The 12909-nt window shown below is 38.2% G+C and overlaps 3 protein-coding genes across 3 annotated transcripts; all 3 read left to right on the top strand.

Moving 5' to 3' along the window:
- Positions 1-1608: 1608 nt before the first annotated feature.
- Positions 1609-2922, top strand: LOC148965084 (beta-1,3-galactosyl-O-glycosyl-glycoprotein beta-1,6-N-acetylglucosaminyltransferase 3-like). Its single transcript, XM_089127536.1, has one exon. It carries the CDS (start codon positions 1624-1626, stop codon positions 2920-2922), a length of 1299 nt encoding a protein of 432 aa, XP_088983662.1. The 5' UTR covers positions 1609-1623.
- A 3398-nt stretch (positions 2923-6320) lies between these two features.
- LOC120495535 (beta-1,3-galactosyl-O-glycosyl-glycoprotein beta-1,6-N-acetylglucosaminyltransferase 3) lies at positions 6321-7699 on the top strand. Its single transcript, XM_039695164.2, has one exon. The coding sequence runs from the start codon at positions 6387-6389 to the stop codon at positions 7689-7691; it is 1305 nt and encodes a 434-aa protein (XP_039551098.2). The 5' UTR covers positions 6321-6386; the 3' UTR covers positions 7692-7699.
- Positions 7700-9491: 1792 nt separating this feature from the next.
- LOC148965085 (beta-1,3-galactosyl-O-glycosyl-glycoprotein beta-1,6-N-acetylglucosaminyltransferase 3-like) lies at positions 9492-12813 on the top strand. Its single transcript, XM_089128018.1, is given in 2 exon segments — positions 9492-10732; positions 10735-12813. Coding segments are annotated over 2 exon segments (1293 nt in total). The 5' UTR covers positions 9492-10413; the 3' UTR covers positions 11709-12813.
- Positions 12814-12909: the final 96 nt, after the last annotated feature.

A 12909-nucleotide genomic window follows, 5' to 3' on the forward strand; every position in this document is an offset into this window, starting at 1 on the left:
TAATGAAATTGGGGGGGGGGGGGGGAGGGTTGTAAAAATTTTTTTTAGCAGTTTAAATTTTGTGAATTGTCTTGTCAATATTTCATGGACAATGAATGTGATGAACTCATAAACCAGACTGATCTCATGAAGTAGCATGTGTATGACCCGCCAATTTATATTTCCATTTTTGGCGTGCTATCAAGACGCATAATTGCTTTTCAGCGTGTTTATGAACGCTGTTGACTTAACGTTATATAAATATATGACTTACCTCAACCCTGTCCCTAAACCTAACCGTCACTGGGGTTAATATGACTGTTCCCTTACCATCCTAGGAAAGAAAAAGATATGACTTACCTCAACCCCATCCCTAAACTTAACCGTCACTGGGGTTAATGGCATTTCTGACAGTTTTCAGATCTCCCAATTGATGATCTCAAAGTTGTGTCGTGGGGGGTTCTGTGTTGTTAACCGAGCAAACACGATATGCTAACCATGTAGGCCTACTGAAGTGTTTCCAATGTTTGATAATCTGATATTATGGTGCCCTCTGCTGGAGACTCATTAAAATAGACTAAACCGTATGAGAATATTGTGTCATGTTGTAGATTAGGCTACAATCTTCTACAGAATGGCTTTATGTTAAGTTACTTTTTACACTATATTCTCATACGGTTTAGTCTATTTTAACGAGTCTCCATCAGAGGGCACCATAATATCAGATTATTAAACATTGAAAACACTTCAGTAGGCCTACATGGTTAGCATATCGTGTTTGCTCGGTTAACAACACAAACCCCACAACACAGCTTTGAGATCAATTGGGCTGTGATCAATCACCCTGCAGATGCAATACTTACTAAAAAAATAAATAAATACGTGATGATGACAATATGATACCAAGTCTTGACCTGCTCTCATGCAGTAGTGACGGTTGGACAATGGCCGTTTTGGGGGAGGGGCCGGCAAAAGGTCAATTGCCTTCTTCCAAGGGGGTAATACATCAGCCAGAAGTTGAAGCCTCGCGGGAGCCGCCATTTGTAGCAGAACTTCACCTGCTGTTAGCATTCCATTGACTCCCATTCATTTTGGCGTCACTTTGACAGCAAATAATGGAACTTTTCCACTACACAGTACATCTCTCATAAAGGTTTGCGACTTAGTTTAAATAGTAAAACATTATCCGGAAAACACCTAGCCTTTCGCTAAATCACACAAAATAGGCTACCATATAGGCTACCGAAAGTTGCACCCACTTTATTTTTTACAACAGCGCCCCCTTGTTAGCGTGCTTGCCTCTCACACCAGAGACCTGGTTTGAATTTAAATAGTTTTTTGTTGCTTGTGTGTGTCTGTACAACAATATACTTCACATCTTAAGGGAATCAATCGCTTGTATTATTATTCTTTATCTTCTAATCAACATGTTTTGCCTCTAAATATAATTAAGATACAAGGAAATGTTTCTTGTCCCCATTGAAATGAATCCATGGCTGGTAACCATGGATGAGCGGTCCCTACCTTGCCTACTGTTTTCATTGGCCTAAGTCATTTCTGCATCTCTGAGGTACATGAACATGAGAAGCTGTTTCATAACTTAGTGGCACAGTGGCAGTAGTTTCTGGAAGGTAGAGAACTGAAATGGCATTTAACAAACATAGGATTCTAAAAAGAATTTCCATTTTTTCACTGAGTACAACACTGTCCCTCTATCTGCTGAACTATATAACAAAGAATTATCCTTCTAATGGGAAACTGGACTTGAATCACTTACTAAAGCACGATGTTGGAGAACTACAGGCTTGTTCTGCTATTATTCAAGGAGACATGGACGGAGTGGACAAGGACATTTTCAGGAATCTTCTGGCTTCTAAAAAAAGAAAATCCCTGCTATCAGAGTCATTCTATCTCAACGCAACCAAGGACTGTCCATCTTTCGTCCGAGACAGAGGGTTTCTGACGCTTTCTCTCAGTAAAGAGGAGAGAGATTTCCCCATTGCTTACTCCATGGTGATCCATAAGAAGATTGAGATGTTTGAAAGGCTCTTAAGAGCCATTTACACTCCTGACAATGTGTACTGTGTTCATGTGGACCAGAGGTCTCCTGAGATCTTTAAAGAAGCAGTTAGGGCCATTGTGTCCTGTCTGACCAACGTGTTTGTGGCCAGCAAACTGGAGAATGTGATCTACGCCTCGTGGTCTCGAGTTCAAGCGGACATCAACTGCATGCAGGATCTGCTCAAGTCACCCGTCCAGTGGAGGTATCTGCTCAACACCTGTGGCACTGATTTCCCCATTAAAACCAATGCTGAAATGGTTCAGACTCTAAAACAACTGAACGGGATGAACAGTTTGGAGTCAGAGGCTGTAGTGTCTAAAAAGGTGCGCTGGGAGTATCATCACAATGTTACGAATGGTGTGATTCGGACCGACGTTAGAAAGTCACCCCCGCCAATTCAGAGCCCTATGTTCTCAGGAAATGCTTACTTTGTGGTTTCAAGAGAGTTTGTGGATTACATCTTTAAAAGCAAAGAGACTCAAGATTTCATGGAATGGGAGAAAGACACATACAGTCCAGATGAGCACATGTGGGCTACGTTACAGCGGATGCCTTCAGTACCGGGATCAAACCCTCCGAACAGAAAGTACGAGCAATCGGACATGAACGCAATTGCTCGTCTAGTGAAGTGGAGCTACCATGAAGGAGATATAAAAAGTGGGGCTCCCTACCCACCATGCACTGGGAAGTACAGACGGGCGGTGTGTATTTATGGAGCTGGGGACTTGAAATGGATTGTGAAGCAACATCATCTTTTGGCAAACAAGTTTGATCCAGAAGTAGATGATGTGGCGATCAAATGTTTGGAGGCATTTTTAAGGTACAAAGCTATTTATGGTCGATCTTTACAAACAGTTGAAAAATCAGACATAATTTTATGATGGCAGTAGTGATGTGTTCAAAAACGGTCTATCTATTGGTCAAAATCTTGTCAATTATGATTTCATTGGATAGAAGTGATGTAAGAAAATATCACAAACTTTTATTATTTAGTTTTCAAACTTTCATTTATTGACAGGATACAAATTGATCTATACTACTACCACTAATGTATTATATATAATTTTATATTATATAAAATAAAAACATTGATTTGATTTGATTTTGATGTTGCATTTAGATGTTGCATTACTAATGTGTGTGGGTTTTTCAGCAGAAACAAATAAATATATTCAAATAGCACTCCATGCTTCACTTTTTCCCTGCTCTTCTGAACAGGAACAGAAAAATCTTTAAAAAAAAAAAAGAAAAAAAAAATATTTAAGCACCAGTTGGTTCTCAGATCATTTATTAATGATAATGTATAGGTTTTAATCAAGTTACTTTTTGCAATGTGGGCTATTATTGATGGAAATCCCGTCGTACTCCCATAGTGACGGATAACTTGAATCCCTGTATATGAAGTGTATTACTGAATATAAAATTACATACCTTATTATTAAATATATTCTCACATATTTAAATATGAAAATAGCTTATGTAATATGCAATATATTGTATTAACACCATATATTCTGTATGTTTTCAAAGATACTGTTAAACCATTCATGATAATTCATATAGGCCCTATAGGGAATTATATTTTCTTTTCATTAGGGGACTCCTTTTCAAATCACTAATTAGTCCAGGAGATTGCATGAATGAAGTGAGTGATATTGCATTTTTTTTTTTTTTTAAATCATGATGTTACACAATATTTAACAGTCTGGGGTCCCCTTATGAAAAGAAAATCTAATTTCATATATGAATTTTTCTTAACAAAAGCCATTTCACTCATAGCCTACAATCAGACATCATTTATTGTTTTTCGATATATTAACATTGAATGTGTAGTTCAACGTTATCAAGTGTCATGCCATTTAAATGAATGAAACGTTGAATGAATCTTTTCACAGCTCCCTGAAAACAATCAACAAAACTGAAAACATCTGCTATTCTTACTTTTGTCAGATATATGAATTACGGAGAGAAAACAAGCTATTCACAGTCCATTTTGAGAATGAATGTCGATCGTAGCGGGTCGTATTGTTGTCGTCTGTGTCTGACGTGATTTAACTTCTCCCCAGTTGTTCAATGAAAACACGGAAAGCTGTGAAGTGATAAATTAGGTTGTTTCTTCTTTGGGTTGACATAAACATCATAAAAAGGTAAGCAATACGGACCGCTTTTAGTCTCCGCATATTTTTCCACCGACTGCAACTAAGCTCGCGTTAAGCGCTTTCACCGGAAAAGAGTTTACCCTGCTTCTGGTCTCGGTTGCCATCTTGTGAAATAGGCCTATGGATTCAGGTGTGTACCTCCTAATTGGGCAATGGTGGAGGATGTGCTAAGAGGTATAAGAAGTTATACAAGACAAGAAATAAAGTAAACGATTCAAACAAACATACAGCAGGATACAACGTTAAAATACACAAAATATAAAGTTATGAAACTTAACTTTGCCCTCAACCAAAACAATTTGCCAGTGAACAAAATATAGATTAATGAGACCAAAGAGCGCCCATTAGATATACACAAGACAAATTATATCTTATGTTTAACCATTAGACTGGAGACATCAGAGCCAGAGGGAAACGTCAGAAGCACTAGCCGAGGTAAGGCTGTTCCAGGCGGGATATACGAGTGTTAAGCGCCTGGTGAACGCATGGACCTCACAACTGTGAAAACGTCAGATCAAATTTTTAAATAGGCGCTATCTTTATAAATAAACCACAGATTTGAGCTTTAAACAACTACATTTTCGACTGAAAAAATATTAAAACTACATTTCGTGACTAATGTTCTCGGGCAGTGTGTTGAAACTCTGATTAAACACCAAGTTAAACCGTTGCAAATGAAGAGTCGTAGTAAGGTTGATCATTTACTGATCATTCACACTTCCTCATTTACATGTAGGTGAAAATTACCTTTAACATGTCTAATATCACATAAAGCAAACTTACCGCATTGCCTCTATGATGCTTTAAGGTGGATGCAAGTGGATTCAGTACCAAGAGCACACCATAGTCTGTCTCCTTGTTCTTCTTCTTCTTCTTGTTATTTTTTATTTTAATAGCGGTTGGCAAACAAGTTAAGTGCGCATTACCGCCACCTTCTGATATGGAGTGTGATGTCTCCTTGTTTCCATCTTATACTGTCTATGGTTTCCATGCAGTACCAGGAAGGATAAACAGGAAGTGACTTATTTGGAAATTACATCATCGCATGAGACAAATACTCTAAATTCCTTAAAGGACAACACAGTGACACAATAACAGTAGTTTTTTTTAAATTCCGCGGCTTTTCTCGTCTGTCTTTGCGCGAAAGCACCAAAGTGACTGAAGGATATTACAAATAAAACATTTATATATGATATTATAGTTTTGAAGTGCTGAAAAAAGATGTGTAGGCTACTTGTGAGCAAATGGTAGGTAATCCATGTGAATTAATTACCTAAGACTTAATCATCCTTAACTGAAAATAAAAGAGACTGGTATTTTTTCCATGTGTTTTAATTAGACACGCCATCAAGTTTCTGCAACTACAATGAACTTTGGATACATTTAACATCTGAGATCCAACAATAAGGCCGTTTTGCATGTTCATCAACATTCCTTAAGACTCTGGTATGTGACAGCAACAATGACAACTCATTCATTTTAACAAGTTCAAATAATATCCATTAATCTCTTTCTGTGAGCGTCTTTCATTTAACCTGTCCAAAATATACATTAGTTTTAGACGGACAAAAGTGGACAGCATCTTTGTACAGTAAAAGTTCTAGAGAACAACACCAAATTAATGAACTCATGTGTGACACCAAGATTATAATGCCTGTGTAGAACCATATATTAAAAAAAATGGGCGAAGAAACGCTTAGAACTGCAAACAGATTACTAGATGAGCTAAGGGAGAGGCAATAATACAAACACAAAATTTTAGGAATATTTAAAGTAACAAGTGTCATGTGTCTGATTTTAAACTAAGAGTTTTAAACTGCATCTTTGAGAAAGTTGATTATCTTATTATCTGATTATCTTGATTATCTTTTGGTTACCAGATCTGTAGCTTTTCTGACAAGCATGTGTTGTTAAAGGGTTAGTTCGGTATTTTACACTCAAGTGTTGCTGTGTGAAGAATTTTAGGTTTCTGTGTTATCAACACCCCAGCACTTTTTGACAATGATATATTGACAGTAAGATCAGATGATCACACCTTCTAGTCACACCTCTGCTATGTAACAATTTCTGATTTGCTGGTTTTCGCTTCCTGCTATCTTTCAGATATATTAAAAAGAGAGGCTGTTTTATACCTCACTGACACAGGTCTCTGCTCCTGGCAGGTTATAATCTAAAAAGAAATTAACATGGCATTTAACAAACACAGGAATTTGAAAATGATCTCCATTCTTTCTGTGAGTACAACCTTGCTCGTTCTCTTGAAGAACCATCTAGAACAAAGGACAAATTGTTCTCATAAAAAAGAGCCGGTCTTGAATCACTTACTAAAGCACGATGTTGGAGAACTACAGGTTTGTTCTGCTATTATCCAAGGAGATATGGACGGAGTGGACAAGGACATTTTGAGGAATCTCATGAACTCGAAAAAAAGAAAATCCCTGCTATCAGAGTCATTCTATCTCAACGCAACCAAGGACTGTCCATCTTTCGTCCGAGACAGAGGGTTTCTGACGCTTTCTCTCAGTAAAGAGGAGAGAGATTTCCCCATTGCTTACTCCATGGTGATCCATAAGAAGATTGAGATGTTTGAAAGGCTCTTAAGAGCCATTTACACTCCTGACAATGTGTACTGTGTTCATGTGGACCAGAGGTCTCCTGAGATCTTTAAAGAAGCAGTTAGGGCCATTGTGTCCTGTCTGACCAACGTGTTTGTGGCCCGCAAACTGGAGAATGTGATCTACGCCTCGTGGTCTCGAGTTCAAGCGGACATCAACTGCATGCAGGATCTGCTCAAGTCACCCGTCCAGTGGAGGTATCTGCTCAACACCTGTGGCACTGATTTCCCCATTAAAACCAATGCTGAAATGGTTCAGACTCTAAAACAACTGAACGGAAAGAACAGTTTGGAGTCAGAGGCAATAGAGTCTAAAAAGGCACGCTGGGAGTATCATCACAATGTTACGAACAGAGTGAGTCGGACTAAAGTTAGAAAGTCACCCCCGCCAATTCAGAGCCCTATGTTCTCAGGAAATGCTTACTTTGTGGTTTCAAGAGAGTTTGTGGATTACATCTTTAAAAGCAAAGACACTCAAGATTTCATGGAATGGGAGAAAGACACATACAGTCCAGATGAGCACATGTGGGCTACGTTACAGCGGATGCCTTCAGTACCGGGATCAAACCCTGCACACAGAAAGTACGACCAATCGGACATGAACGCAATTGCTCGTCTAGTAAAGTGGCGCTACCATGAAGGAGATATAAAAAGTGGGGCTCCCTACCCACCATGCACTGGGAAGTACAGACGGGGGGTGTGTATTTATGGAGCTGGGGACTTGAAATGGATTGTGATACAACATCATCTTTTGGCAAACAAGTTTGATCCAAAAGTAGATGATGTGGCGATCAAATGTATGGAGGCATTTTTAAGGTACAAAGCTATTTATGGTCGATCTTTACAAACAGTTGAAAAATCAGACATAATTTTATGATGGCAGTAGTGATGTGTTCAAAAACTGTCCATCCATTGTTCAAAATATTGTCAGTATAATTTATTATTTATTTAATTAATTGGATAGAAATGACGTAAGAAAACATCATGAACGTTTACTTTTTTGTTTTTCAACTTTTTAAGTTCTTGGCAGGATACAAATTGATCTATACTACTACCACTAATGTATTATATATATTTTTTTATACTATAAAATTTGTCCAAATTTGTGCGTGTATAAAACACATCATTTACAGATGTAAAAGCTTGTGCAAAAAAAAAAAATAGTTAACATCTCTGGGTTGAACCTTTGACATTATAAAGTCAGTAATGTGCAATATTAAGGACAAGCAAATACAATTTCCCCAGTTTTTTGTTTTGTTGTTGTTCTAAAGGAGCTTATATTAGCAGTACATGAAATTAAAAAAAACACTTCATTATGTACTGTTCTCTGTGAGGGAAATACTAACACAATATTGAATAACTGTTGCCGTGTTGTATTTTCACGATGACAACGTGATTTTTGTGTGGGTTTACTTGCAAGAACTCCACCCTCCCAAACCATTAATGAAGGTGAATTGGAAATGTTTTACTGGTTTGATTGTTTCCTGTCTCTTTACAACATTTCTCCTCGTTCTCCATTCAGCAGCCAACGAGCCGGTAATACAATCTGCTCACCTGCACAACCGCCATTTTCAATGACGAGCCAGAAATGAAGTTGGCTTTGACAAAAAATAAAAATGAAAGCAACAGTGTAATACAATGAAATGAAAAAGCAAAACAAAAATCCTAAACAGTGCGGGAGAGATGCAACGGAGGCTGGGTCTCTTTCCTGGTCTCATCTGAAGCGTCTTTAAAGGCCCAGACCAGGGACTAATTAGCACTCCAAACACCTGTGCCCATCTACAAGGGACCACAAGGGAAATAAGTCTTCGGGCTTTATTGTGTTATCCCTGACTACTTTTGTATTTGTTTTTTAATGTATGCAACAGTTTCTTACTGTTCTTCATATTTTTATATTTAAGTGGTCAAATAAATCTAATCTAATCTAATCTGTAGGAGACAGACACAGCGCACAGCCAGGAGGAGGAGCCAGGCAAGCTGTGACAGTAGGAATGGCATGAGCATCCTCTGGCTCGGCTGACTTGGCATGAACAGTCTCTAGTTAGCCAGGCGTTAAGTGAAGTGAAGCGTATTGTTTTCAGAGAAACACGTGTTCAAAGAGAAATAAACCATAACTTTCCAGTCACGTGAATGCTTCACTTTGCGTGTCGGAATGTTTGAACCCAGTCCACAACTCTATAGGTTTTTGGAAGTTTAAGTACATTTACTATTAAAAATTTTTTTTAATATAAATAAATAAGCCTACAGCCTATGTTACATGATCATATATTCTGACACATAAACAGCATAGAAACCATAAAATAATTAGACCAACACTTACTTGCATCAAGCTGTAAGTTGGTATTTTGGTGTTTTTATAATAAGTATCAATATAATTGTTACATTTATGGTATTGCCACACTTTGATATGTGAATTATATTATCAGAAAAACTGGACATTAAGCATTATCAGGCTTTTATTTGTGCTTAATGGATGAAACAACGACACTGCACACTCAGCAGCTCATTAACATGGCTGCTATTGCTATTGATGCAAGTGTTGTTTTCGACACTCTTGGTATGGAAGCAGAATAGTCTCAAATATAATTCACGCAAGAAACATGATTCACACGTGCGTAGACCATTTCACATGCGTGAAACCTAATGCGTGAAAAAAAATTATATTCACAAAAAGCAATTCACCGCTACAAATAGTACCCGGTCCTCATAGCCACGACACAGGAAAACTGATGCTGATTTTATCAGCGACACACAGCCGTTACCGCTACTCATAGGACAATGGAGGAAATCGAGTGCATACTGTTCCTCAGGATGTGGCTGATTCTCACATCAAGAAGAAAAACATTGTTCCATGAGAGGCTGAGGGAAGCAAAACGAAACACTGCTGAAAAAACAGGAGAGTTTGGGAATTACTACAGAGTTCAGACTACGAGAAAAGCCGACGCAAGAGGGTAAGTTATGCTAACGTTTGCATATGTGTAAATACTATGCTATATTCAAAGTATTTAACTTTATAGCTACATTTAACCTGCCCAAAATATGCATTAGTTTTAGACTGACAAAGGTGGACAGCATCTTTGTAGAGTAAAAGTAACACCAAATTAATGAACTCATGTGTGACACCAAGATTATAATGCCCCTGTAGAACTATATATTAAAAAAATGGGCGAAGAAACGCTTATAACTGCAAACAGATGAGCTAAAGGAGAGGCAATAATACAAACACAAAGTTAACACATACTTGTCAGAAAAGCTACAGATCGGTAATGTCACCATTAGTTTAAAATCAGACACATGACACTTGTTACTTTAAATATGTTTCAAAATGATAGTTTTCAAAATATCTTGGTGTGCAAAGTTTACTTTTTTACAATGCTCTCATTGACTGTAAGATAAGACGATCAGACCTTCTAGTCACACCTCTGCTAAGGTAATGATTTCTAAGCCCTTTTTGCATAGGGTAGACCTTCCCCTTTGTACATGATTTGCTGGCTTTCGCTTCCTGCTACATTTCTGGTATATTAAAAATAGAGGCTGTTTTATACCTCACTGACACGGGTCTCCGCTCCTGGCAGGTTATAATCTAAAAAGTAATTAACATGGCATTTAACAATCACAGGATTTTGAAAATGATCTCCATTCTTTCTGTGAGTACAACCTTGCTCGTTCTCTTGAACAACCATCTAGAACAAAGGACAAATTGTTCTCATAAAGAAGAGCCGGTCTTGAATCACTTACTAAAGCACGATGTTGGAGAACTACAGGCTTGTTCTGCTATTATCCAAGGAGACATGGACGGAGTGGACAAGGACATTTTGAGGAATCTCATGAACTCGAAAAAAAGAAAATCCCTGCTATCAGAGTCATTCTATCTCAACGCAACCAAGGACTGTCCATCTTTCGTCCGAGACAGAGGGTTTCTCTCAGTAAAGAGGAGAGAGATTTCCCCATTGCTTACTCCATGGTGATCCATGAGAAGATTGAGATGTTTGAAAGGCTCTTAAGAGCCATTTACACTCCTGACAATGTGTACTGTGTTCATGTGGACCAGAGGTCTCCTGAGATCTTTAAAGAAGCAGTTAGGGCCATTGTGTCCTGTCTGACCAACGTGTTTGTGGCCAGCAAACTGGAGAATGTGATCTACGCTTCGTGGTCTCGAGTTCAAGCGGACATCAACTGCATGCAGGATCTGCTCAAGTCACCCGTCCAGTGGAGGTATCTGCTCAACACCTGTGGCACTGATTTCCCCATTAAAACCAATGCTGAAATGGTTCAGACTCTAAAACAACTGAACGGGATGAACAGTTTGGAGTCAGAGGCTGTAGTGTCTAAAAAGGTGCGCTGGGAGTATCATCACAATGTTACGAATGGTGTGATTCGGACCGACGTTAGAAAGTCACCCCCGCCAATTCAGAGCCCTATGTTCTCAGGAAATGCTTACTTTGTGGTTTCAAGAGAGTTTGTGGATTACATCTTTAAAAGCAAAGACACTCAAGATTTCATGGAATGGGAGAAAGACACATACAGTCCAGATGAGCACATGTGGGCTACGTTACAGCGGATGCCTTCAGTACCGGGATCAAACCCTCCGAACAGAAAGTACGACCAATCGGACATGAACGCAATTGCTCGACTAGTGAAGTGGAGCTCCCTTGAAGGAGATCTAAAAAGTGGGGCTCCCTACCCACCATGCACTGGGACGTACAGACGGGAGGTGTGTATTTATGGAGCTGGGGACTTGAAATGGGTTGTGAAGCAACACCATCTTTTGGCAAACAAGTTTGATCCAGAAGTAGATGATGTGGCTATAAAATGTATGGAGGCTTTTTTAAGGTACAAAGCTATTTATGGTCGATCTTTACTAACAGTTGAAAAATCGGACATAATTTTATGATGGCAGTAGTGATATCTTCAAAAACTGTCAACTGTCATTGTCAATATAATTTATTTAATTGGATAGAAATGATGTAAGAAAATATTTTCTTTTATGGTATATGGTATAGATAAATTGATCCATACCACCAATGTAAAATAAATCGTCCTAAATTTTTGTCACTCTACCCATAAAAGCATATTTACATACATTGTTTTCATTTTTGGATTGGATTCATTTTTGCATTTAAATGGATAACATTTACAGATGTAAAAATGTGTAAAAAAAAAAAAAAAAAAAAAAAAAAAGTAGTAGTAGTGTAGTGTAGTGTAGTAGTGGTAGTAAGTTAGTAAAAAAAAAAAAATTCTCTGGGTTGAATCTTAGACATTAGGGATACTTCACTTTGAAATTAATTTATGATATGTTTTAGCTTACCTCAAGGGCATCCAAGATGTAGGTGTCTTTGTTTCCACAGCATTTTCAATTGTGACATTTTTCGGTCATACTGGTGTTGTCTGTCAGTCATGCAGTTTTAGGGCGTCCACCTCAAAGAGCATGCACAGAGAAGTCAAAATTAAACATAATTTAATGACTCGTAAATGTAAGTACACATTGATGGCCTAAGACACAAAACGAGCTGTTTGTGTGAGAAAACGAACAGTATTTATATAGTTTTTACCTCTTGTTAACAGCCGTCGAACCGATCTGAATCAGATGTCCAACTGAACACCGTCTCCAGACTTTACGCCGGAAGTGATCTCTCGTGCGTCCACGTCAAGCATAAGGGAGATTTCGGAAGTTTTACCCTTCAATAAACATGTTTAGATATACGGGAAATCACAATGGAAGACGATTTCGATATATCTAAATATGTTTAGTGAAAGGTAAAACTTCCGAAATCTCAGTGTAAACAATGCGTGACATAGACGCGCGAGAGATCACTTCCGGCCATCAATCATGTATCCCACGGGCTCTGTATATACTTAGATTTACGAGTCATTAAATCATGTTTAATTTTGACTTCTCTGTGCATGCTCTTTGAGGTGGACCCCCTAGAACTGCATTATAGGACTGACAGACAACACCGGTTTGATCAAATAATGTAAAAATTGAAAATGCTGTGGAAACAAAGACACCTACATCTTGGATGCCCTTGAGGTAAACTAAAACATATCATGAATTAATTTCAAAGTGATCCCTTTAAGGATTTCGTTTTTGTTCT

The sequence above is a fragment of the Pimephales promelas genome, chromosome 25, assembly GCF_988280905.1.
Source record: "Pimephales promelas chromosome 25, fPimPro1.hap1.1, whole genome shotgun sequence".
NCBI classification, from domain to species: Eukaryota; Metazoa; Chordata; class Actinopteri; order Cypriniformes; family Leuciscidae; genus Pimephales; species Pimephales promelas.

Coding starts and splice junctions, on each gene's coding strand:
- LOC148965084 (XM_089127536.1), top strand. CDS start 1,624: ATGGCATTTAACAAACATAGGATTCTAAAAAGAATTTCCATTTTTTCA.
- LOC120495535 (XM_039695164.2), top strand. CDS start 6,387: ATGGCATTTAACAAACACAGGAATTTGAAAATGATCTCCATTCTTTCT.